Source organism: Puma concolor, chromosome A2, assembly GCF_028749965.1.
Source record: "Puma concolor isolate L17-30 chromosome A2, mPumCon1.1.hap2, whole genome shotgun sequence".
NCBI classification, from domain to species: domain Eukaryota; kingdom Metazoa; phylum Chordata; class Mammalia; order Carnivora; family Felidae; genus Puma; species Puma concolor.
This window is the reverse complement of record NC_141668.1, coordinates 45,140,350-45,167,000: the sequence shown is the minus strand read 5'-3', so window position 1 is coordinate 45,167,000 and position 26,651 is coordinate 45,140,350. Positions and strand designations below refer to the sequence as shown.

The 26,651-nt window shown below is 39.8% G+C and overlaps 1 protein-coding gene across 5 annotated transcripts in view; it reads left to right on the top strand.

Annotated features, from left to right (window-relative positions):
• BMPER (BMP binding endothelial regulator) overlaps positions 1-26,651 on the top strand; it is a 258,092-nt gene that overhangs the window by 63,277 nt on the left and 168,164 nt on the right. For all 5 annotated transcript variants that reach the window (XM_086692840.1, XM_086692859.1, XM_025929717.2 and 2 more), the window contains exons 5-6: positions 131-221; positions 4,389-4,471. In XM_086692840.1, the coding sequence (XP_086548966.1) occupies positions 131-221; positions 4,389-4,471 (174 nt within the window). The remainder of the gene's footprint in view (positions 1-130; positions 222-4,388; positions 4,472-26,651) is intronic.

Genomic DNA, 26,651 nt, shown 5'->3' with positions numbered 1-26,651 from the left:
ACTTGTCACCCACCTTCCTTTCCACTCTTGTGTTTGGACTCTTCCCCTATGCCCTTGGTTACTTGCCCAAAGTGAATCGCTCCTCAATGGGAATTCTGGGCTGACATGTTTGTGGCGTTCTGTTTTTCAGGAAGGTGTTGTCACAGAGTCTGAGGTGCGATGTGTTGTTCATTGTAAAAACCCTTCCAAGCATCTGGGAACGTGCTGCCCCACATGTCCAGGTAACATTCTCAGGAAGGGAAGGCTGCTAGACTCCCCGGTACAGCACATCACTGTGAAATCTCCGTGAGCTCTCTCAAGAGTGCAGGATTCTCCCCCTCCTGACTGGAACTTTCCTCACTTTGTGTCTGTGTACATAACGGGTTTAGAGAGCAAACTCCTTTGCACAGAAATGTCCGGTTGGACCTCTGGTGTGCCCAGCGTGAATGCGGTGTGCTGTAGGTCTTGGCACGTGGGTGCTCCAGGCTCCAGAGGCCTGCTTTCCACTCCACAGGGCCACAGGTAACGCTTACTTTGGAAGGAAAAGCTGTGGCTTTCTCTTGTTTCCAGAAATGTCTTTTTACTGCTTCATATTGCAGTATCTTGGCTAGAGCTTGCCTTGGTGATGAGGTGACCAGATGTTTTCTGAAAGCTGAGAGCTGGGTCCCTAAGTGAATTTAGCTTAGGGTTTTGCCGGTCTCAGTTTTCGGTGTGGTGCAATGAGTTGAATCCACTGTCTTTTTAGAGGGCCCCACTGCCTAGCTGACAGCAAAGGATCTTTCCCTTCCAGTGGCTAGAGTGTTTCCTTTTACTTTTCTGAACAGGATTACAAAGGCCTCCTGCATCTTTTCTTGCCCTTAGGTACAAGCCCAGGGATTTTGAGGTGAGAGATTTTTTTCTGATCCTTTAAGCCCCTGGCCCATGCTCTCAGACAGATGTTCTGAGTTTTGGTTTTACTCTCAGTGCTTTTCCTCACTGGAGGCGATACTCACAACCAGTACCGTTTCCAAGGGGCTTTCTGTTCTGCAAACCTTCCTGGGGAATGGCTCAGTACTATGCTGAGATGCTCTGCATACATGAGCCCTGCTCCCTCTGCAGGCAGCTGCTTCCCCTCCCCCACCAAATACAGTCTGAGATGAGCCTGGACCTGAGTCCCTGTCAGAGAATCCAGTTTTTTCTCATCTTTGAATGACAGTAAAGACAGCTGCTCTCCACTACCTCTAACCTTCCTGAGTTCCCTGGACAGTCTTTTTTTTGAGCCAGATTTCCTTTTCACATTGGGATTTCTGTGGAGCTTGTATTCTTGGACGAGCTTACAAGAAGGCCAAAATTTGGTGGAAAGTAAAAGATTTCTTTCCATAATCCAATTATTTTGTATCTATCAAACAGTTAGCTTGTGTTCCTTTTGCCTCTGAATGCATTAAATGCTTTGTATTATGTAACCATACCCTTAAATGCCTAAAGGGACCTTATTAAGTTAGATCAGTAGTTCTCTAGACTGCACATTAACATCACCTGGGAAGCTTTAAAAAATAAATCTTGATGCCCTGGCTGCATTTCAGACCAATTCCATCAGCATCTCTGAGGGCGGAATCCAGGCCTCCCAGATAATTCCTATACACCGGCAAGCTTAAGACTGATAACAGAGCAAATTTTATATGCCATGTAGATTTAAAATTTATTGTAGCTCTTAAATATGAATTCAGTTGTGTTGAAGAGATTGCTGCTTTATTGGTACAGAATCAACTCAGTGTATGTAACATTCCTCCTCAGTTACGAGATCGTCGTGTTTTTAGGCTGCCTTTGAAAATGTGGGTATACAAAGAGCTGAGTGAGTTTATTTCAGCAGTTGAAGTTATCATATTTGAGCAACTGCTTCTTTCGCTTGGCTTTTGGTTGAGTTCCCTAGAAGGAAAGCCTGAACTCTGTGCCTCCACATACTGCAGTGCTAAGCCCTCCTGACCGTCCAGGGAGGGATGAGTTATGTCCGCAGTTCGCACAAGAAGAAATTAGATCCAGTGAGAATAAGGACCTCTCCAAGGCCTGTGAGTTGGAGTTGGGGCCTGGTCCCTTTTCTTTCTTGGCCACTATACTGCACTGCCTACTTCTCCCCTCCGCCCCAAACACACACTGTAATAATTGTCTGCTTGGGTCCAGATGCCCTGGGAGACAAATCTTTAAAAGCTAGCTTGCCAGGGCCACACGCTGGCCCCCTGACACCTCGGCAGGCTGTGTGCCTTTGGTGATGGGGTCAAGAATCAACTCTGTTCTCTGTCTTTAATTTCAAAGGCCAACCTGTGGGATGTAAATCAGAAGACTCAGAAGAGGCCACATCCAGACTGTATTATCATTTGTCTTGGGAGGGAGGACTCAGCCAAGTCTAGGTAGGGACAGTCAAGGAAAGCCATGGGGTATTCTCCTTGGTAATTCAGAAGGACTGACATCTGTCATTGATCACAGAATGGTATTCTGCATAATGACAAACACGTACAGTCTGCGGTCGGTTTCTTCCTGAAACAGACTTCAGGACATTCTTGTTGTCGGTTCTTTCCTTTTGTCTGACTCTTTACTCAGTGATGGTGGGTTGTGATGGGAACAGTTTACATAGAATTTTCATTTAAAATTCCTTTATTTAAGTTGTCAAATGTAGATTGTTGTGGTTGATCTGTCTGGCAATCTGTGACAAAACCAGTGTGCAAACACATGAAAGAATTGAAGATCCTTTGTTGGAAGCATGCTTTGAAAGGAGACAACTGGGCACCTGCCATCATTAACAATGCTGAGATACAGCCTCTGGGAGGGACCCAAGTTTACTGAGTCTTTCTGCATCAGCAGGAACAGCAAAGAGGTGGTTGCATGCTAGCTCTGGGTGTGGGTATCAAATAGACTTTAAAACCACAGTTTCCCTCAGTGATTTGGCTTCAGACTCAGTAGCATTTGTTTTCATGTCTTTCAGTTGAACAAAGGGCTCCATATCTAGATTTAAAATGAATAGGTCCTGTAGCCAGATTAGGTAGTTATGGGTAATACTTGTTTCCTTTTATCAAGAACCAACTGCTTCAAGAGTTTGGTGAGTTCTGTCGATGACTTCAGGTGGCAGGCCTTTAAATACTCTCAGGGGCATGAGTCAGTCTCTCACAAGAGCCCCCTTTGCTGATTATTGGCACTACTGTGTTCGTTCCGACACTGTCTACCATGTGGAAAGTGACCTCAGCTATTCTGGCAAAGCATCTTGTGAAGACAGTCTTGAGGAAAGTGTCAGCCATAAGCTGACAGTCTTCTCATGGCCTGTTTGGCACAGGGGTTACTGGTCAGCCTGTGTTTCAAGTCGTTTGTGGGATTTCTTAAGAATACAGCAGTGTACCTGGGTACCTGGGTGGCTCAGTCAGTTAAGCATCTGACTTCAGCTCAAGTCATGATGATCCCATGGTTCATGGGTTCAAGCCCCGCGTCTGGCTCTGTGCTGACAGTTCAGAGCCTGGAGCCTGCTTCGGGTTCTGTGTCTCCCTCTCTCTCTGTTCCTCCCCTGCTCTCTCTTTCTCTTTCAAAAATGAATAAACATTAAAAAAAAAAAAAAAAAAAAAAAAAAAAAGAATACAGCAGTGTCCTGAGGATCATTCTGAATTGGAGACACCTCCTGGTCTTTTCATCCTAGTTTTAGCCAAATTTAGTGGCTAAGCCTTTTTAATATCACATAGGGTAGGTCTGAAAAACTGTGTGGCATCTCCTGCCCTGCCTTTTCCCCTTCCTGCCCTGGTGCCCGACCCTGTGTGTGGTGCAACTGGTAAGTCAGAGCTGAGTTTGAATATCAGCTCTGCCACCTGCCAACTGGGTGAATTACTTCCTCTCTCTCAGCCATATTTCCCTCATCCATGGAGATAATTACAAGAGTCCCCACTTTGTAGACTCGCTGTGAAGATGGAATGAGATCAGGGATACAAAGAGCCTGACAGAGGCTGGATATTCCCTGGATACTCACCAAGTGGTCATGTCATTTGTGTCATTTGCTGGGTGTGGCTCATTGTGGACTTCTCTCACTTGGCCTTCTCCTGTTTGCCTCTTCCAGCCCCTCTGGGGTTTAGTTCCCCTGGCTGTGGTCATGGTGGTCATGGGGAGCTCCTTAGACTTGTAGGGCTTGCCACTATCCAGTGTTCCCCCTTGGGCTGACCTGGCTTCCATCGTCTTATTTGCTTTCTAGCATCTTCAGGTTTCTGGACTCCTGTCACTCTTTTGTACTTTTTTTTTTAAACTATGAAGCGATCTTGTCCCCTGGTTAAAGAGGATACTCTGCCAGGTAGAGGCGGAGGTGGAGGTGGGAGCTAGATGAGGGAGATGGATGAGCACTGGACAGAAGCATCGTGTCAAGCTGAGCAAAGGCTCATGTCCTAATTCTAAACTTTGCTTTCTAGGTTGTGTGTTTGAGGGTGTGCAGTACCGAGAAGGGGAGGAATTTCAGCCAGAAGGAAACAAATGTACCAGGTGTTCCTGTGTTGTAAGTACTGCCCTGGATGTTCTAAGGGTGTCCCTTCTGGTTCATTGTGGGTGAGATCCACCAAGAACAGCCTTGAGTTTCTTTACAGTCTTTCCTCCTCTCCCTCCAGATGTGGAGCCAAGGAAAAAGTCTGCTGCTCTAGGGCAGGTTTCTCAATCTTGGCACTCTTGCAATTCTGGGGTGGGTAATTCTTTGTGGTATGGACTATCCTGCACATCGTAGGGTGTTTAGCATTATCCCTGGTTATGACACATTAGGTGCCAATAGCACTTACACCCCTCAGTTATGATAACCAGAAATGTCTGCAGATGTTGTCACATGTCTCCTGGAGAGCAAGATCACACCTGGTTGAGAATCACTGGTTTGAATGAAGATTGAGGGAGGGAGGCTGGTTTCCCTCCACTGCCTTCTTTGGGAAGATTTGGGTTCTCTCTTCTTTGGGGCAGAGAAGCTTCTGGCTGAGGCAGCTGTTGAGTTATTCAATGTAGTCAGATGGGAAGCAGATGGGGATAAGTGCAGCTTGCTTCAGTGTATTCTGTGGGGTGAGAGAACCTAATCTGAGGCTTGGTCATTTTCACTGGCGGAGGGTGGGATGGATTGGAGGAAATGGCCACTAAACTGTGGATTCAGAGCAGAGTAGGGACAAAGCCATAGACTTGCCTTTCTAAGAATTTTTGACTTGAATTCATATACTGAGGATAGCTTCAGAGTGCTTAGGAATGAAAGAAGAAACTTGGCGTATGCTATAATTTTAAAGGGATCTTTTTAATAAATGTATTTTAAATTTGGAGTACGATCATTGGTGGTGATGATGGTAATGGTGACGATGGGGAATCTAGTCTTATTCAGTGCTCCAGGTTATTTACAGTAGGGAGTTAGCACAACCATATATTTTTAAAACTTTTAATCTTTTATAATGAAGAACATATAGTATGCATATCAGAATATTAAAAAAACATACATAGAGAACTTCAGTATCCTAATTTCACCAAAGTAGAATCAAATGTGAACCATCATAAATCATAGTCTTAGCATTTGCCATTGCTCTGCATGTCTTTTCTAAAGTCTTTCCCTCTCCCTACATGAGACATGCACACACAACCTAGACAGTCCATATTAAGGTAAACATGACCAAGAGTAATGGTTTTTGTATGGGGGAAAAGAAGGAAAGAAAGGAAGGGAGGCAGAGAGAAGAGTATATAAAAAGTATGTAATATGAGGTATATAATACCCATAATACTATAATAATATACAAAAATACAAAAGTAATTTCCTGATAAACAGAAGTTTGCATATTCAGACTCAACTGCCATGTTTTTCTCCTCTTGCTAATTATGTTTAAATAGTTTTATGTTATTTTTATGTAAATAAGCCATTAACTGCTGCCCATGTCTTAATTTTATTTCTTCCATGTTGGTAAAGTTTTCTGATAATTTTTTTAAAATTTAGTCTCATTCTTTTGGGTAAATTGAAGAAAAACAAGACACATTTCAGTAGGAAATTTTAAATCTGCATCTGTATGAATTGTCTTTTCCATAAAGGTGGGCCAAGGTTAGGCAGCTAAGCCTCCTTGGAGAGGAAGTTCAGCAGGTGGCAGGAGGATGGAAGGCTGCTGTGGTTTTACTGGTGACAATCACACAAAGTTATCCAATGTTGGGAACTGCGAATGGGTTTAGGAATTATATGTACAGGGGTCACAAACTCAAATGTGCTCAAGGCATTCAGATCTCTTGTGTTTGTAAACACAAGCATGCTGAACAAAACATATCTGAGAGCCAAGTTCAGGTGCCTTGAAGTCCTGCTTCCATTTTCAATTGAAGAAATAAAAATCCAGAGATGTTACTTGCCAAAGCTTTCCTGCTAGTGAGTCTTCTCCAGACCTATATTCTGTATCTTTTCTCTATTCCTGTATTTTAATTTCCCAATTTCCTAATCCTGTATTCTTTCTAGCTCTCTGTGTTGCCACCCTTAACACATAAGGGGCAGTGAATGGCTTTTTCTTATGTTCCTAATGTCAGTTTTTAAGCTAATAAGATAAGTAAAAGAGAGGAGGGAGCTCTTGCTTGGGGATCGGACATTTGTATGCAGGCTTGGATATGAGGAGGGCCCCGAGAGCAGTTTTTCTTTTTGTGGACACAAAAATTTGAGGTTTAAGCTTTGTCTTTTTGTAGCTTGTTATTAAAATAACCTCATTTTTAATATTCTTTCACTTTGCTGCCTTTTGATGTAGTACCCTAAAAGAAAAAAAAAAAAGATAATGTCTTGGCAGCAAATGGCCCTGTTCTTGAAAGTGATGACTACAGATGTTTGCTTTAGAAGTAACATTGCAAATGTACAGACTGGCCCAGGGGTATGTATGTGGTATCTGTGTGCATATATATTTGTATGTGTGTACGTCTATATCTACAAGTGTATATATCCACATAACTATACAAATCTATATAAACAAGCTTATAAATATAAATGCAAACACACACATTTACATGTCCAAGTTTGGATTCCCCCAGAAACAGGCCCTGAGATAAGGATTTACATGTAAGTCATTTCCTTAGAGAGGACACTGGCAGAGGAGTGTGGTGATGACTCTGGGGAGGGAGGGGAGGCACCCTGGCGAGGGGGTGTCACCAAGCAAGTATCTTTGTACCCAACCAAGCAAGTATCCTTGTACCCGACCAGAGTGCACTCCTGCCGGACAAATTTTGGAAGCCAGTATGAGATTCATGCCTTAGAATTTCCTGCTGAGAGGTGAAGAACACGAGATATGTTTACAGCAACTCCCTTCTACGCCAGAGGGGTATTGATTGGGTACCAATATGAGCCTGCCCCTCAGGTGACAAAGTGGCCTCTAGCAGTGAGAGGAAGAAGCACAGGTGCTGGCCATTGGGAGTCTGGCATGCACACTCATGTGGTAAGGGTGAGAGGATGGAGGTGGGGCAGCAACACAGTCAGCTACAGCATATTTGTATTTGTATATGTATATGGCACACGTACACACATGAACTATACATTAATATTTTCATGTCTCTAAATATGTATGTATATATATATGCATACACACGCATATACCCATATGTATATATGCATGCACATGTCTTTAGAACACTGGACCATCAGTGTTTTCCTTTGCTCATGCTGCTGGCCTGGTCTGGAACTCCTTTCTTTTCCTTCTTCACCTGGTGAGTGCTTGAGCTTTCAAAGTCGGTTATCACCACCCCACTGCAACTAACTCGGTGACCACTTCATTCCCCAGATGGTAGCGACCGCAGTTTTCTCATTTGTGTTCCTAAGGCTCGCACTGGCTAGCTCACCTGCCGTCTTTCCCTTCCTCCTTCTCTCACGTGTGCGTGCATACACACACACACACGCACCCACACCCACACCCACCCACACCCACACCCACCCACACCCACACACACACACACACACACACACTTCCAGGTAGCAGGTTGTAGCTTCTGCATGTCTTTCTAACCTCACCACTGAGCACTGTGAGTGTTCAGTGTCACTAGTATTCTTCTTTTCTATTGCTGTCTTATGACGTAGGACACTGAAACCCAGTAATCGCTTCTCTTCCAGTGACAATTCTGCCCTTCAGAGCTGACCTGCGCCTTCTTGCCTGGGAGAATCTATTGTAGGTAGATATCCCGTTCTCATTAGGGTTCTGCCTGCCTAGGAGCACCCCATACAGAGTCATGCACATGTGAGGCATCCCCCGTGTGTACTCCGTCTCTGATGGATGACTTACCAACTCTCCGAGGTGCTCCTCGCTCTCAAGGAGATATCACATAAGCCATGTGGTGCCATGTGGCTTACATTTTACATTCGACCCTTTTTTGTTTCACTCTCTGAATTTGTGAAAATGGTCTACCCATGTTTTTGTGATGTGGTGACAGGGGCAGACCACCAGAAAAGACATTTCATCTTATTGAGATGGATTCCTTAGATAATGAAACAGATGCCTTGCGCATGATTTTACATCCTCGATTTAGGGCAGGCATTCCAGTATATACGGCATTCCAGACAGTTGAGAGCATGCTAACGTGTGACGATATCTGGGGAGGATTTCACAACCTCTTGCTCTTACTCATTCCAGAAGCAGAGCATCTAACATTTTTAGGTGTGAATATCATCGTGACTCACAGAAAAATGCAGCTCTTTACTATCCCTTGTTAAACTATATAACCCCCATGTACCCATTACATAAATAAGAGAGCCAAGAGAATTACTTCTCCAGAGCCCTAATACTAATCAGGGGGGTGAAAACTGGAGTGCTTCTGGCTGTTCTATAGAGTTGTCTGAGTCATACTGGAGTGCGTTCCCTATGGCACGTGTTCAGTGTGAACAGGTCCTATGCTCCTTTTAAAATGGAAAGAGGAGGATTCTTTCCTAACACAGAAGCAAAGAATTGTTTATAAAGTATACCAAGCATTGGTTAAAGTATACCAAGCAAAGAATTGTTTATAAAGTATACCGAGCATTGGTTAAAGCCTGCATCTGTTTCTTTTTTGTTTAAGTTTGAATTTTTACTACCTACCTAACTGGACAGCATGCAGTTCCGTTTGCCTTTGTTTGGTCAAGTTTTCAGGGAACAGGATGGTGGCAGTTGGCACAGACATTTCTGTAAAACCCAATGTCTTCAGACTTGTAAGACTAAAGACCAAGGTGCCAATGAGAGATGTTTGTGTTCTCTTTTAGTAAACTATTTTAAGAACCCTATGGGCTCAGCGTTCTTGGAAATTCCTTACCGAAGGGAGTAAAGCCCACAGAGTTGTAGGATACTCTTAAAAGAGTGGCAAGTCCTCAGTCTGCAAAACGAGCCAAATTAACTGGCCAAGATCAATTACTTTTGCTGACAAAGGCGTATTAAGTTCAGAGGATTTTTACTAATAAACATGGGTTGTTAATGGGCTGTCTGTGATGAAGGAGCTGTACTTTATTGGCTCTTAGAAGCCATGAAGTCCATAAACACCTTTGCTCTCACTTACACTTTAGATATTGCAAAGTGCTGTCTCCCAGGGAAAGTGAAACTCCTAAGAAGGTTATTTGGAGAGAACAAAGAAAATGGAGATCTTCATGGTTCCCGTTCCCCTTAGACCAAATTCCTTAAGATGTTCTGCACAGCCTGGCTTGGCCCGACCTCTCCCCAAGCTCTCTGGCTTCATCTGTGGCCCTCCCACATTCTGTCTGCTCTGGCCCCTGGGCAGATCTTCAGGATCCTCATGACTCAAAGCGTGGACCCGACCAGCAGTGTTGGTCTTACCTGAGAGCTTGTTAGAAATGCAGAAGCCCAGGCCCTACCCCAGACCTACTGAATTGAAATCTGGAGTTTAATAAGATCCCTGGAGGATTTACTTGCCAAATAAAGTTTGAGGAGCATGGTCTAATATCTCATAGCCTTTACCTGGGCTGCCTTTTCTCTCCTTTCTTCTCCTTATCACCCCCCATGCTTAGCTAATACCCACTTATCCCGCACTCGGAAGCCCAAACATTTCCTTTTTAGGGAAACTCGGTCTGATTCTCAAGATGAGATCAGGTCATGTTGCTAAACCTTTTAGGGCAGCCCATACTTTACTTCCCAAACATTTAAAATGATTTATAATTAGATTTGTTTGTTTGCGACGATTGTATTTGACTCCGTGAGGGAAAAATGGTTTGTATCCTTAGTGCTTGATATGTAATGGGCATACATAGTAATTGCTGAATTTATGAACAAATGACTGCTGAGTTTGATTTTCCTTTCTTTCCCCATTGCCTCTCTCTCCACTCTGCTAATTTAGTTTCCCCCTGCACGTTTAGTCTTTGCAAGTTCAGCAGGGAATAGAGAGATGCACATCACAGTAGATGAGCTCAGAAAGGAAGATGGATTTATGTTCAGCTGCTGTAGCACTTATAATAAATTGCTTTGTATGGAATGCAGATGACTTCCCTGGAGAGGTCTTCTCTGGAACGTGCGCCTTAAGCCTCAAAGATTCCTACTACTCATGGCAGCAGGAAGATGCAACCGCAGGAAGCACTTGCCAACTGTCAGGACCACTTGCTGTGGCAGAGCTTTGAAAAGAGAGCATGATTCGCAACTTTTAGAGTTGACCTTGCCCTGAAGTAAGGGGGAGACATGTCTGACCTCTCCCTGTTCCAGTGTGTTCGGCTTCGGATTGCACTTCCCTACAATAGGAAGCAGTGAGACATCTCATTATTTCTGTGGTCACGTGATGCCACGGCAATCCAAGTTACATATTCCCATCCACACGGCTGCTCCTCCTGCATGGGGACTTGGGACCCTCCATGCCTGAAACTTCTCACAGGGCCTCTCCCTTACTTGTTGTAATATGTGCAATTTGGCACATTTTAGACACAGGCTGTCATTATATCTTCCTTATCCACAGGGAGCAATTTGGCTACATCTGGGCAATAAATTGGAGAATTGAGCAATTATCGAGTGAATTGGATTAATGTGGGCAGTTTATCTAAATGGTGTGGGCCCCAAACCTTCAGAATAGTTTTCAAAAGTAGTCTGAAATGTTGGTATAATTGTTGGAATGTTCTGTTTTGCACTGTGGATGTACCAGCACCCTGAGGACAAAAAGTTCCTGGTTTTGAATAGTCAGTTGAAAAAAAGAGTCTTTTCTTTAAGATGTGGATAGCACTTGACCACTAGGAGGGGCCTCCAACTTGCTTAGAGAAGTAGCTGGTGCTATACTTATTTTTGGCTAGATCATGAGGTTCTGAATCCCGGTGTTTTATGTTAGAATGAATCGGAGCAGTTGTAATCTGTCAGCTAAGACTTCTCTTGGAAAGTCTATTGTAATGCCATTCTCTTTAGATAGAATCCATAAATGTACAACTGTTGTCATGGGAGTGTCAAATTCTTGCTTCTTGAAAATGCCACCAAAATTACCTGTTTGTGAGGCAAAGCCAAGTTTTTTGCTTACTGTGTTTATTGGTCATTACCTTGACAGAGGCTTAAAATAATGTTTTAGAAGGAAGAAGGCAAAGGTGAGATATTTATGAGCTTTGGCTGGCAGGATCTAGTTGAAGGTGGGTTTTTCACTGTAAGGTCTTGATTTGGAGTGGTATACTGATAGACTCATATGATATACTAGTCTAGAATTGGTGGGAACAGCGAGGCCAGGGCTCCAAAGGGGATCTTAAAGAGTTCATGAGCCTCGTTGAGTTATCTGTATTACTAGTTGAGTACTTTTAAGGAGTTCCTGACATCAACAGGAAGCTTACTTTTTTTGATGTTAAAAAGTCTGGGGATAACTGTTGTATATTTGAAATCCTATTTTAGCCCTGCCTCATGTGTTTTCAGTCCAAATCCTAGATTTTAGTCCCTATATATCTCTTTATTTTTTGTGGCATCTAAGCTTCCTTATGCTTATTTCTTTATATAATTTATAACTGAAGCAGCCTATAAAGTTATTTTTCTACATAACATGACAGTTTTTCTAGATGACTGTTGAACATTTATAGGAGAACACATACTTTGAAAAGAGATAGCAAATGATTTATTTACAGGAGCATTATTGATAGTAATAGCTACTTTTACTGTGTGTATCCTGTGCCAGATACATGTAATGATTTCACATTAATTTTCAAAATTGTCCTGCAATCCAGGGAGGTATTAGCCCCATTTTTTTTTTGGTGAAGAAACTGAGATTCTGAGTTTAAAAGCTTGCCTAAGATCAAAGAGCTAATAAGAATTGAAATCTTGAACTGCTTGATTATAAAGCCACATGTCATTTCTCTCTCATCTACCCTCCCTCCCCCTGACCAATCAGTGTAATTTTGAGATATTATGTCTGATTATAGGCATTTGGAAGTGGGAAATGCCATTTGAATCTATGGAGTGAAGAGCAACCAGACATTTTGAGAGAGAAATAATGGTGAGGTGAGCATTTTTGGTGCAATTTTGGTGCAAGAGGTACAAACACAATAAAAGTGTGAATTACACTTCTCTCTCAGAAGTTCACAAGTCTAAGCAAGTTTAAACTCATACCAGATTTCAGCCTTGGGCATTCAGCCTAAGTATATGTCACCATGATGCCAGAGTGGATGAAGAACACATATCTGTTACCCTCACATCGGTTGGAGAACAGAGACACTGTGATCTATAGTGTGTTTCCTCGCCAAGAAATTATGAATACACAAAGAACATGTGATAGTTGCTGGGACAGAGCCAGTCTCACTGCCTCTGCTTCTAAAGAGATAGAAATAAATGTTTATCTGATGGGGCCTATATATCCCTTGCAGTAGTCACCAACAGAGTTGAAGCAGCAATTGGGAGAGCCTTCTTTAGAGATTATACAGAGGAGTTGGGTTCCCCTGGACATGAGTTTCAGTGGTTCTGTGAGTGGATATTTGTCCTCTCGGTAGAATGAAGGGGCAATTGTATGATTGCTTTTGAGCAGTTGCTTTTCTCCTATCCATCTAAAAGCAGATGCATTTACATATTTGAGTAGAGTTTGGTAAGAAAATGAGCTCGATTGGTTAAATCTCATCCCATTGTATCCTTGCAAAGATCATTCCGTCAATTTTTCCCCTCTCCCTTTTATACTCTTTAAGTTCTGTCACAATGATGAGCCCCCTTTATCTCCTAAAAATCCAGGAAGGATATTGATTTTACTAAATGCTGAAGAATTTCCCACTTGTTTAGCCATTCCTCCTTCCATCTTTTCATCCATCATTTATCTCTACAGCCAGCCAACCATTATTAATTTAACGATGGTTGTCTGCTATGTGTTAGTATATTAGGCACTGAGCACTCAAAGATGAAGAAGATTTCATTTTTATCTCCAGACAATTATAATCTATTGACTTAGGTATATTAAAAATACATCCCAAATTGAACCACCCTGCAGCATTTTTCGTGTACAAAGTATAAGATGATATTATATGATAATATGTACCAACTATATAAATTATATAATTTGTATAGAATATATAATTATATATAATTATATAATTATAAAAATTCCAGGTGGATTCTATCTGACAAGACAGATAGAAACAACTGTACAATTCAAAGATAATCACTGTTCATAGGATTTGATACATTTCCTTCCAACCTTTTTTCTCCATATTTACATATAGTTATAAAGCTAGATAGGATCACATTCTATATGCAGTCTTGTATCTTGGTTATTTTCATTTATGATGATATTGTGAACATATCTCCATCTCATTAAAAAGTCACCAAAAATTGAAAAATATTTTTAATAGCTACATAATATTCTATCAGTATACTATGAATTATTTAGTCATTTTTTGGTATTAAAAAACTAATGTTCTCAGTTTTCACGGTTATGAGTAAACAACAAACATCTTTGAAAATTAATCTTTCTTTGTTTCTCTGATTGTTTTCTTAGGCTAAACTCATAGAAGTATAATTAACGGGTCAAGGATACGAACACTTTGTGTGTGTGTGTGTGTGTGTGTGTGTGTGTTGCTAAAATAACTCATGTAAGTGATGCCCTAATTTCCACCTCAATCTTCAACACATAGGTGTCTTGCACCAAGAGTGTTTTTTTCATTTGTAAGCCTTGTTTTCATTGACATTTTACTTCTGAAACTGAATATTATTCATATGTCAAAGTCTGTTGTATTTTTTCTGTAACTTGTGTTTTTATTTCTCATTTTTCTACCAAGTGCTTAAAGTTCTATTGAATGTATGTATGTATGTATGTATGTATGAAGGATATTCATCTCCTCCTTGTTATGCAAAGGTGTGTTTTTAAAAGCACAGACAAAAATGCTGTGTGTATAGTTGTACCTTAGTGTGTATGTTGCATGTTGGATACTGGCAGAGTTTGCCAAAAATCCTGTGTGTTCTTCCAATCTTTTCTCTTCCAATCTTGATCCAAATATATTAACAAAATGTGAGTCTACATTGTTACCTCTCAAATGTAATTAATCTGAGACTTTTCTTTGTTTAAGCTCCTCTCTTTCCACCTCTGACCCCTTCATTTTGAGACAGTGATCTTCTGTACCTGTTCCTAGGCTAAAGTGAAGCTATTCTTTGAGTTTCTACAATGCCTCTTTCCTAACCCACAGCTCTGCAGTCTCTCTGTCTCCCCACAGGTTTCTCTTTGTCTCGTGGCTCAGAGTGTGACAGATCCCTCCTGATCCCTTCTCAGGCTGTTATTCCACTGGGACTCTTGTTTCCATCCTTTCCTACCTTCCCTCATTCTGTGGTTTAGATTTTGTTTCTTGTGGACAAGCATAACGTGCCTTACACCTTTGAGTGCAGTGTCTTGCATGTAGGAAACAGTAAATATTTGACTAAATGCCTGGTCTTACACTTTCTGATTGGAGTATCCATGTTCTTGGAAATGAGTTATACAATCTAGAGCCTTCTACCTTCCTACTTGGGACTTGGTTTCAATCTTCAAGGCAATAAGCTACATATTCGCGTTTTTCTTTCATTGAGCATAGTGACTTGAAGGGTTTATGATAAATCTGTAGAGGGAAGAGAATCCAAAGTATTTTATTTTATTCTATTTTAATTTTTATTTTTATTTTTTTATTATTATTATTATTATTTTATTTATATATGAAATTTATTGTCAAATTGGTTTCCATACAACACCCAGTGCTCATCCCAAAAGGTGCCCTCCTCAATACCCATCACCCACCCTCTCCTCCCTCCCACCCCCCATCAACCCTTAGTTTGTTCTCAGTTCTCAACAGTCTCTTATGCTTTGGCTCTCTCCCACTCTAACCTCTTTTTTTTTTTTTTTCCTCCCCTCCCCCATGGGTTCCTGTTAAGTTTCTCAGGATCCACATAAGAGTGAAACCATATGGTATCTGTCTTTCTCTGTATGGCTTATTTCACTTAGCATCACACTCTCCAGTTCCATCCACGTTGCTACAAAAGGCCAGATTTCATTTTTTCTCATTGCCACATAGTATTCCATTGTGTATATAAACCACAATTTCTTTATCCATTCATCAGTTGATGGACATTTAGGCTCTTTCCATAATTTGGCTATTGTTGAGAGTGCTGCTCTGAACATTGGGGTACAAGTGCCCCTATGCATCAGTACTCCTGTGTCCCTTGGATAAATTCCTAGCAGTGCTATTGCTGGGTCATAGGGTAGGTCTATTTTTAATTTTCTGAGGAACCTCCACACTGCTTTCCAGAGCGGCTACACCAATTTGCATTCCCACCAACAGTGCAAGAGGGTTCCCGTTTCTCCACATCCTCTCCAGCATCTATAGTCTCCTGATTTGTTCATTTTGGCCACTCTGATATTCTATTTTAATTTTTAAGTTTATTTATTTTGAGAGAGAGAGACAGAGAGAGAGAGAGAGGAGGGGAGGTGCAGAGAGAGAGGGAGAAAGGGAGGGAGAGAATCCCAAGCAGGCTGCATGCCTGGTGTGAAGTCCAACGTGGGCTTGATCTCGTGACCCTGAGATCACGACCTGAGCTGGAATCAAGAGTCAGACACTTAACTGGCTGAGCCACCCAGGCATTCCAAAAACTGACAAGGAGACTTCTAAGTGGCCGTGTTCAGAGGGAGGGGTGAGGGTGATGCCTCGGCCTCATGGGAGGGCAAGTGTCAGAAAGTATCTCTCTGTGGTGTGGGAGGAAGGGAAAGGAAACATCTATTAATAAAAGTAAAAAGAGGGGCGCCTGGGTGGCGCAGTCGGTTAAGCGTCCGACTTCAGCCAGGTCACGATCTCGCGGTCTGTGAGTTCGAGCCCCGCGTCAGGCTCTGGGCTGATGGCTCAGAGCCTGGAGCCTGTTTCCGATTCTGTGTCTCCCTCTCTCTCTGACCCTCCCCCGTTCATGCTCTGTCTCTCTCTGTCCCCCCAAAAAAATAAATGTTGAAAAAAAAATTAAAAAAAAAATAAAAGTAAAAAGAAATACTCCATTTTGTCAACAAAATAGAATAAAACATCAGTGTTATGATACTTTAGAATATTTCCAGATGTTTTGATCTTTTGTTTTGTTTTGTTTTGTTTTTGTTATTACCACGAAAACTTAATTTTTTAAAAAATTAGTACTATGGGTCTGCTCCTTGTTTCTGCTTTATGGCTCCCCCTCCCCTCCCTGTGCTCTTCCTTCCCTTTTCCTTTCCCTCCTGCTTCCATTCTCCCCGTCATTTCCAGACATCCTTAAGCTGCTGTGCTTTGATTCTCATCAGTATCTCAGCACGATAGCCTGTTTTAATAAAGTAGTGTAACTCACTTTCATTGCCATCTTGGTCTCTCCTTGAGTAACCGTCCCAGAGTTCTGTACACATGAGATATTCAGGAATTATCTTTTGAATGAATTGATTACACATTTTGGCACCTTTTAAATGTCATTCAAATGTTCAATTTGGAGGGTGGCAGTGCTTTTGTGGTCCTGTGAATGGCTTCAATTACCACCATTCCCTTTGAGTGGAATTTTAAATGATACCACTTGTTTAATGTAAGCAGCAATGTGTTGGGATCGCAGGGAGCCACACAGAAGAATATTTCCCCTGCACACATCCAACATTGTCTTCTAAAGCTCATCCCTGAGCCTACACTGAGTCAGTGCAGTGAATCATCCCTTGTAAACCCACCTAAATACTTAGTGTGGTTTAGAAGGTCCAGCTTGAAATATCAAGCAGATTTTGCTATTTGGAAAGGGGACAGGCCTCCAGGATCTGGATGAACCTTCTGTACAAGGAGCACCATGAAATGTATAAACAACCCAAGTTATATCCAGTGTCAAATATTATCTATCACACAATTCTGTGCACTGCTGTTTTGTTCTAGGGCCTCTTCTGTTCCCTATGATACACATCAGCGTCAGACAATCTGATCATGATTAACAGTATTCTATTCCAGATGTCCTATGTGGGGACTTTTTAAACCTCTGAATATTGCTGGAGTTAAACACACACAAAAAAACTGCTACTCATAATGAACAAAAGCAAAGGCCATAGTTTGTCCATGACATTCTCTTTAGTGAGGGGAAAAAAACATACCTGTTTCATTTTCGGTCTGATTAAATATAAATTTGTAATGTAATCAAAACATCAATAAAAGCAGTTATTCCTTACAAAGGAGTATACTTTGGTCATGTTTTAAGAACACAAATTCAATAATAGAAAAGTTACTTTTTAATTTCAAAATGAGTATGAAGAATTACTCTCACCACATCATTCATATTGATACACATCTTACTTTTTTTCACGCTTTAATCTGACAAAACAAGCTTTAATATACTTTCACATTTTGGTTGTAGGGCTGTGTTGACTTTAGGGTTCTTTTCCCATACCAATCTGAGTTTATGAATGTGATTGGTAGATGACAGGAGTGAGAGTTCTTGACATTGGTGGGAAATGTGTTTCTTTTCAGCTTCAAGTTCAAGAAAAGTAGAGGGAGGGGACTCTTGAGAATTTTTGGTTTTGTTATTAGGTTTTCAGCATCCATAATATTCATAAGCAATGGACACAGCTGTCTTTAATAACTAAGGCCGCTAACTGAAAGAACAGAACACATGCCAGCAAAACATCAGGCTGTAAGGATTTTTTCCAGTGCAAAAATTTTCATATGTTGAAGCAAGATTTCATTTATAACCAAACTGGATGTTTACTCTAAGTTTCTATCAGTAAGTCAAAGCATTTGACTAAGCACTAGAAAAGTGCAGTGACGTTTTTGGTATTTTTAAAAGTTTTCCCTTTGCTACTACATTGTTCTGGATGGTTTTAGAGCATGCAGATGTGTCCTGTATCCCTTAGGGGGCATTGTGGTGGGCAAAAGGTCACTGGCCAGGCTGAGGAGAACTGGGGTCCTGTCCTGCTTCTGGTGGGAAGGGCTTATTAGAACCTTTTCAGTTCTATAATTTCCCAACTCAGAAAAAGCTCTTAAATTTCCAAGGAAGTAAGTTATTTGATGGACTCTACATACCAGCTAATAGAATTATTTTTTCTAATATAATAGTAGGTCATCATTACATTTTAGAATTTACTTTTTTAAAAAAAATTAATGCATTAATTTTTAATTTATTCATAGTGAAACTTGTTCTCTTTTTATACATATTCCATGAATTTTGACAAATGCACAATTAAGTGAATAGTTAATACAATTATTTTTATTTTTCAACTTCTTAATGTTTATTGTTTATTTTTGAGAGAGAGAGACAGCATGAGTGGGGGAGGGTTAGAGAGAGAAGGAGACACAGAATCTGAAGCAGGCTTCAAGGCTCTGAGCTGTCAGCACAGAGCCTGACGTGGGCCTCGAACCCATGAACCGTGAGATCATGACCTGAGTTGAAGTCAGATGCTTAACCAACTGAGCCACTCAGGTGCCCCTAAAATAGTTAATATTATTATAAATTATGTTCAAAGATGCAAAAAGTCTACCTATTGTAGCTATACCACAACTTATATTAAAAAACTAAAAAGATTTTTGGCTCCTAATCATAAAGCTTTTCTAAAATATCAAGACATGTCTGGTGCCTCTAACATATCTAGAATGAGGAGCAAGAGGATCTCATCCATTTTGGATCTTGTGAAGGTCTTTACTCATGAAATGTATTTGTGGGTTTTGTTTGCAGAACAATGATTAGAAGTAGAGGAAGCTTTTCTTTTCCCCGCTAACGCAAAGGTAAGACAGTACAACAGGTGGGGAGTGAGAGCCACGAATAGAACTCCAGTTGCTGGGTTCTATCATTTATGTTGCTGAATGTGTAGGTTGTAGCTTATTATACAACCCTAGATTCATCGCTCAGAGATGGAAAGGCATTTCAGTGCCTTGACATGTTTCCACATCAGTATAAAACCAAATGGTATGGGGTTGAGGGTTTTCTGGAAGAGTGTTGAGGTTCTCTAAGGAGAGTCACCTGGCCTTTTCAGCTGTGTTTGTTTCTGGAGAGCTCTGCAGATGTTAAGTGTTGCTTCCTCATCCCAGGTGTTGTCCAAATGTTGGTACAGAAGAGGCTTGAGTTTTCCACAGGGTGCAGTAGCTATGACCGTAATATTAGTAGAGTCACGTGATAGATGACAGGTGAATTCGGTATATTCCACCTGGAATCTGGCCCATGTGCCCTGGTGGGAGGACATAGTCTTTGGAATTAGTGGGGCGGGGTTTTAATTTAGCTCTGTTCTTTCAGCAAATGAATATACTTCTGAGCCCCACTTTCTTCATTCATAAAATAGGGGGCCATTTCTTGGCAAAAAATAGCCAGAAACCTTATGTCTTCTTCCTCCATCTAAACATGGTTGCCATAGCAAACAGGACCTACAAAGCTATTCCATGTAGGAAGAGTTTTATGCAAAATGGAAAAGATAAGGTTCTCTTGCTTCTTGTTAAGGAAATAAAATCAAAGATTTCAAAGAAAATTTAGGGCTTTGGAGCCCCAAACACCCCCACCCCTATCTTTTTTTTTTTTTTTTTTTTTTTTTTTTTAATAAAAGATGTCCCAGATGGCTGTCTCAGGATTTCATGGGATGATACATAGTGTCCTGCCTACTAACAGCACTTAGTAGATGCCTTCCTTTCCTACAGGACTGAATAGTTTTTAGTCATAGTCCTTTCAGTGGCAGCCTGTTTGAATTTAGATTTTCGTTTGCATATCATACCTAAATATTTTAAACCAGAGTTTCCCGGATTGGTGTTCAGAGAAGAAACCTACCAGATAGCTTCTTGGTGTCAGATTAGTGTCCTTCCTACACAAGGTGGCATGAACATGCTGCCTCTCTGCCTTGAAGCACCAGTACCTTTCTTTTCTCAGAAGGAGACAGTATTCTTCAGTCTGAGTCATTTTTTTCTCTCCATTTAAAGAGCTGCTGAATCTTCTTAGACACTGTGGGAAAGTCTACGCACTGTTCTAGTAATATTCCAACCCTGCTCTATCCAGTGGAAATAGAAAGTGAGCCACATTTGCAATTTTTGGTTTTCTAGTAGCCACATTGAAAGAAGTCAGAGAGAAACAGGTGACATAAATGTAATAATATACTGTTTTTAACCCCTTGTATCCCAAATATTATCATTTCAATACATAAGCATTATAAAAATATTAATGGAATATTTTACATTCTTTTTTTTCTTTTTTCATACTACATTTTCAACTTCTGGGGTGTATTTCATACCTAAAGCCCTTCTTCTTTCAGACTAGCCACATTTCAAGTAGTCAGTAGTCTTGTGATGAGTGGCTACCATGTTGGAGAGCACAGGTCTAAACAATGATGGAAGGTGCAAAAGAAGGTCCCGCATTCACACTCAACAGGACCTTCCCTCCTGCCTAATCCCATCACACGATATTCTATTTCTGGTCTGCCAGGTTGACATTGTGCTAAGAAATCAGGATGAAGTAAAATGGAAGTTATCCGCTAGAATAATCATTTCTAAAGGTTTGCCTCCCTCTGCTCTGAATGCTCCATTGGTATCCAAATGGTGACCCTACTTTGCTACCAACTCCCTCTGCCATTTGACCCTTCTTATCAAATTGACCTTGTTTATTTTTTTCCCATAGCTTTTTAATTGCCATTGATATCCTTGTTTTGTTTTTTTTTTCCTCTGTTATTCTCTCTCTCTCTCTCTCTCTCTCTTTCTCTCTCTCTCTCTTTTTGACCCCTGCCCTGGTAGAATATAAGCCCTGTTAGGGCAGGGACACTGTTTTGTTCATTGATATATTCTTACTAGTTACAACAGAGCTTAGCACATAGTAGGCACTCAACAAATATTTGCTGAGTGGATAAATGGATGAACAATACCAAGGCTTTGACATTTCTAAGAATGAAGAATTCTAATCATAGTATTTACCAACAGTTGATTAAAATTTGAAAGTTCTGAATACCACCCTGCCCAAGATAAATAGCTTAATTTTCTTAATTTGGAAAACACAAATCGTCTATGCATTGGCTTTTTTTCTGGTTTGGAAGGCCCACTAACAGACTTTTATGATGTTGCCCAGGTCAGCTAGACCTCAGTGGGAGTCTGGTTAGTGCCCTCAAACACAGACACTGCTCAATTTTAAATGGTAACTTGTTGGAATGTCAGAACAGACTCAAATTCAAATTTAAGCAGAGTTCTCAAATGCTTTTCCTTCTTTGGAAGTAGATACTTAGGAATTCTCAAAATTTAGGAACTCTCAACTTGAATATTTAATGGGGTCAGGTTGGATTACCTCCTCTATCTTTACAAATCTTCAAACAAATCTCTCCCATTCAGTTTCAGCACAGTCCTTGAGAATGTCATGAGCATGTGCATAGGGTCAAGGCTGAATGGTAAGAAGGGCTGTTGTTGTTGGCTGGATCTGTGTGGGGAGCAGCACTAACCATGGGCTTGTGTAGCCAAACAGTGTGATGTGATCCTCTGGCTGCAGAGATCCTGCCAGACGCCCGCATCTGGCACAGCGGCGGCCTGGCTCTTCAGAGACGAAAGGCCAGTATAATTTAGAAGCCAGAAAAACTTTCCTTTGTCTTACTTGTTTTTTCTCCAAGAAGCTGAAGTTTTGAAGGCCTCAGCAGGAGAGAAGTCTCCCTGTCCGAGAGGCTCTCAGGATTTTGTGCCTTGTAGTATGAAGTTAGCAAGGAGCTCTCAGCATCTCTTTCCTCTCTCCCTGTCTGCTCGCAGGCCCAGAACATAAAATTGGCAATGGCCATAAATATATTTCACACTAAATTATTCTTTCTAGTAGTGGAGCGGCCTCTTACCATTCTCTTACATGTTCCGAGAGAGGAAATCAAAACTTTGTCAACAGTCTCAGAGTCAAAACTCAAGATTGAAGTTTCTAGGCAATGAATCCCATTTTGACTTCCCTTTACCCTCCTGGGCACTGGGAACACAGTGAGTTTCACGTGCTGAGAACATGCCATTTGGTGAATGAGAATTTAAAATTTTAAATTAAGGTCCTGTGGCTAGTTTAAAGCTTGGTAAGGTAGTTTTGGATTAAAAGCAACAACCTAAGGAAGGAAGGAAGGAAGGAAGGAAGGAAGGAAGGAAGGAAGGAAGGAAGGAAGGAAGAATGAAAGGAAATAAAACCAACAACCTCAGACTTTATAAAGGTATGTCATCCCCCTGTAAAAAAGCATCAAATATGGGAAGGTTTGTTCTAGAACTTTATTTTTATTATGTAATAATTCTTGTACTTGTAAATTTTTAATGTGTAAAAGACTTTGCTGTACTTACTGGTTTATACCATTTGAGTGTTTACAAAAGATATAGTTTGACAAGAACTTTTGAATTCATTCAGAGAAAGAATATTTTTCTGAAATCAGTTTCTCCTTTCTTGCGAAGAGCCTTTCCTTCAACTCATTTTATTCTCCAATCCCTTTTTTTCTTTTTTCTATTTTCTATTTTCTAACTTTTTTTCTTTTTTCCATTTTCTATTTTCTAACTTTCTATTTGCTCCTTCTAAATACCTCTTTGGTTTCTCCAACTTCCTCAGAATTTCAAAGGTAACCATGGTTGTGAGTTGGAGACCATCCCAAACTCTCTGGTGGAGGGTGTCATATCCAGAGCTTTGTGCCCAGTATCTTCAAAGTTTTGTATTTGTCTGTCACAAGTTGATGATAATTGTGGTCATTTTTTCTGATCTACTAAATGACCCATTTGTAATTCTTTTCTGTAACAAACCTATGAATTATGAAAAAACTCACATGTTGACCAGTTTGATGAGAGAAGAGATGGGTTTAAAGACAGCTTGATCAAATTCTATTTGAAAAGGGGTACTGTGGCTCAAATATCCCAACTTCCTAATGCTTTTATGACTTTGGCATATTTTAGTGCCCGAAGTAAAACCATTCATTCATTCATTCATTCACTAATTCATGTAATAACAGTTTTTGCTTTGGACCCACTAGAACTGAGAGCCTGACTGTTCTAATGCTGGGAATACAACCATGAACTAGAAAGATAAAAATGTCCACTCTCATGAGGCTTACGTTCCAGCAGGGAAGGTAAGCAGCAACCAGGAGAAAAAGTTAAATGTATGTATTCCAAAGAGTGAAAAGTACTAAGGAGAAAAGCAAAGCAGAGAAGGTGGAGAAAGTTGTTGGGGTAGGGTAGATGATGATTTTAAATAATGGGGTCAAGAAAGGGCTCACCATCGCCTCACTAGTGTATTAGTGTATTAGACCCCAAACTCTACCTGTTTGCAACTAATAGACACTTGTCTGTTCAGTGAAAAAAAGGAGCTGATAATTAAGAAATATCCAGAGATTTATCTAGACTAAATAATGAATGTAATGCAGATAAGTGTATGGATTTCATATTGCTTATCCCTTTATGAACTGTAAACTGACCCTTTGAGTTATGGTCATTTTAGAGCTTGCTATTCTGTTACTTTTTGAGAAGTTGCTGATGCAGCTGAATTTGGGGTAAACATTCTTTTGATATTTTGCCCACAAAAAATGCTTGCACAAAAATGGAGAAATAGCACCATCATTCTAAAGAAACAAACCTGCCATCTTAAGTAATGGTTGAAACATTAAATATGTAGTACTCCAGCAAGAAATGTTTAACCAGAATCTTACTAGGAGGAAACAATCAGACAAATCCAAATTCAGTACTGGCCCAGATTCTTACAAAATGTGTGTTGTAAAGGAAAATAAAAATTTGTGCAACTGTTCTAAGATAAATTAGAGGAAAGTGACGTGACAACTAAAAGCAACGTGTGATCATGGACTATAGCTCCTGGATTGAAGAAAATACTCAATAGAAATTATTAGCAAAATTGGGAAGATTCGAACATAGACTGTATTTTAGATGATAGTACTGATTGATTAGTTGAATGTGACAGTTACATTGTAGTTATAAAGGAAAAAGGAAAGTGTTCTAGCCTTAGGAAGTACATGCTTAATTAAGGGTAGGATGTTTACAAATGATTTTAAACAGTTCAGAAAAAACTCTCTCTCCCTCTCTCCCTAAAAGTATTGCAAAATATTAAAAACTGATATTTCTAGATGAAGGGCATATGGATGTTTATTGCATTATTCTTGCAACTTCTCTGACAGTTTAAAATTTTTCAAAATTAGGGTGCCTGGGTGGCTTAGTCAGTTAAGCATCTGACTTTGTATTAGGTCATGATCTCGTGGTTTGTGAGTTCGAGCCCCGCATCAGGCTCTGTGCTGACAGCTCAGAGCCTGGAGCCTGCTTTGGATTCTGTGTCTCCCTCTCTCTCTGCCCCTTCCCTGCTCATGCTCTGTCTCTCTCTGTCTCAAAAATAAATACAAACATTAAAGAATAAAAACAAAAGTAAATAAACATTAAAAAATTAAAAATTTTCAAAATTAAATGTTGGGGAAAGAACTGGAAGTGGTTGTAAAGTTTTTGTTTTTGTTTTTGTTTTGTTTTATCAGCTAACCCATTTCACTGTTCATATGATGTTAGCTGTAGGTGTTTTTGTAGATGCCTTTATCAGGTTGAGGAAATTCCTCTCTATTTCTAGTTCATTGAGTATTTTTAATATAAATAGGTGTTGGATTTTGTTCAAATGTATCTTATGCATTTATTGAGATGATCACATGGTTTCTGTTCTTTGCTGTATAAAAATGGTGTATTATATTGATTAATTTTCATATGTTAAAAAAAAATTTAATGTTTATTTTTGAAGAGAGAGAGAGAGAGACAGAGCATAAGCAGTGAAGGGGCAGAGAGAGAGGGAGACACAGAATCCAAAGCAGGCTCCAGGCTCTGAGCTGTCAGCACAGAGCCTGATGCGGGGCTTGAACCCACAAGCTGTGAGACCATGCCTTTAGCCGAAGTTGGAGGCTTAACCGACTGAGCCACCCAGGGGCTCCATAATTTTCATATGTTAAACTAACCTTGCATTTCTAGAATAAATCTTACTTGGTCATGGTGTATAATATTTTTTATACATTGTTGGGTTCAATTTGCTAGTATTTTGTTGATTTTTGTGTCTATATTTATAAAGGATATTGGTTTATAGTTTTCTTGTGATGATGTTTTTGTTTTTTGATCAGGATAATAATAGCTTTATAGAATGAATTAGGAAGTATTCCCTCCTATGTTTTTGAAAATTTTGTAAAGGATTTGTGTTAATTTCCCTTCAAACATTTGGTAGAGTTCAACACTGAAGCTATCTGGGCCTGGTCTTTTCTTCATGGCAAGTTTTTTGATTATTAGTTCAATGTCTTTACTTGTTATAGATCTATTCAGATTTGTTTTATCTTTGAAAGTCAGATTCAGTAGTTTGTGTATGTCTAGAAATTTGACCATTTCATTATAGAACATCTAGCTTGTTGGCATACATTTATGTCGTATTATGCTCTTATAATCCTTTTTACTTTGAAAGGTCAGTAGTGATGAACTTTCATTCTTGGTTTTAGTAACTTGAGTATTCTTTCTTTTTTTTTCCTGTTCATTTTCTCTATTTAGTTTGTCAATTTTATTGAGCTTTTTAAAAACCCTACTTTTGGTTTCGTTGAGCTCGATTATTCTCTGTTTTATTTATTTCCATTGAACTCTTTATTATTTCCTTTCTTTTTATTACTTTGAATTTAATTTCTCTTCTTTTTCTAATTTCTTAAGGTGGAGTGTTAAGTTATTGATTTAAGATCATTCATCTTTTTAAATATATGTGTTTACAGGAATACATTTTTCTCCAAGTACTATTTTAATTGCATCTCTTAAGGATTAGTATGTTGTGTTTTTATTTGCATTCACCTCAAAGTATTTTCTAATTTTTCTTGTTTCTTCTTTGACTTTTTGGTGTTAGGAGTGCATTAAGTTCCATATACTTTAAAATTTTCAAAATTTTCCTTCTGTTACTTATTTTTAATTTTACTCCATTGTGATTAGGGGACATATTTTTTATGATTTCAATCTCTTTAAATCTATTGAGACTTGTTTTATGGCCTAACACACGTTGTATCCTGGATAAAGTTCCATGCATATTTGAGAAGAGTATATATTCTGCTGTTTTGGTGTGTTCTGTATGTATCTTCTAGGTCTAGTGTTGTTCAAGTCTTCTATTTCCTTCTTGATTTGCTTAGTTGTTTTATCCATTATTGAAAGTGAGGTATTGAAGTCTCCAATTTTTATTTATTGATCTATTTTATCTTTCAATTCTTTTAGTTTTTGCTTCATGTGTTTTGAGCCTCTTGTTAGCTGCATATATGTTTGTAATTGTTATGTATTCCTAATAAAGTTCTTTCTTATCATTATAAAATGGCCATTATCTCTAGTAACAATTTTTATCTTAAAGTAATTTTTGTCTATTAATCTAGTCCCTTCTGTT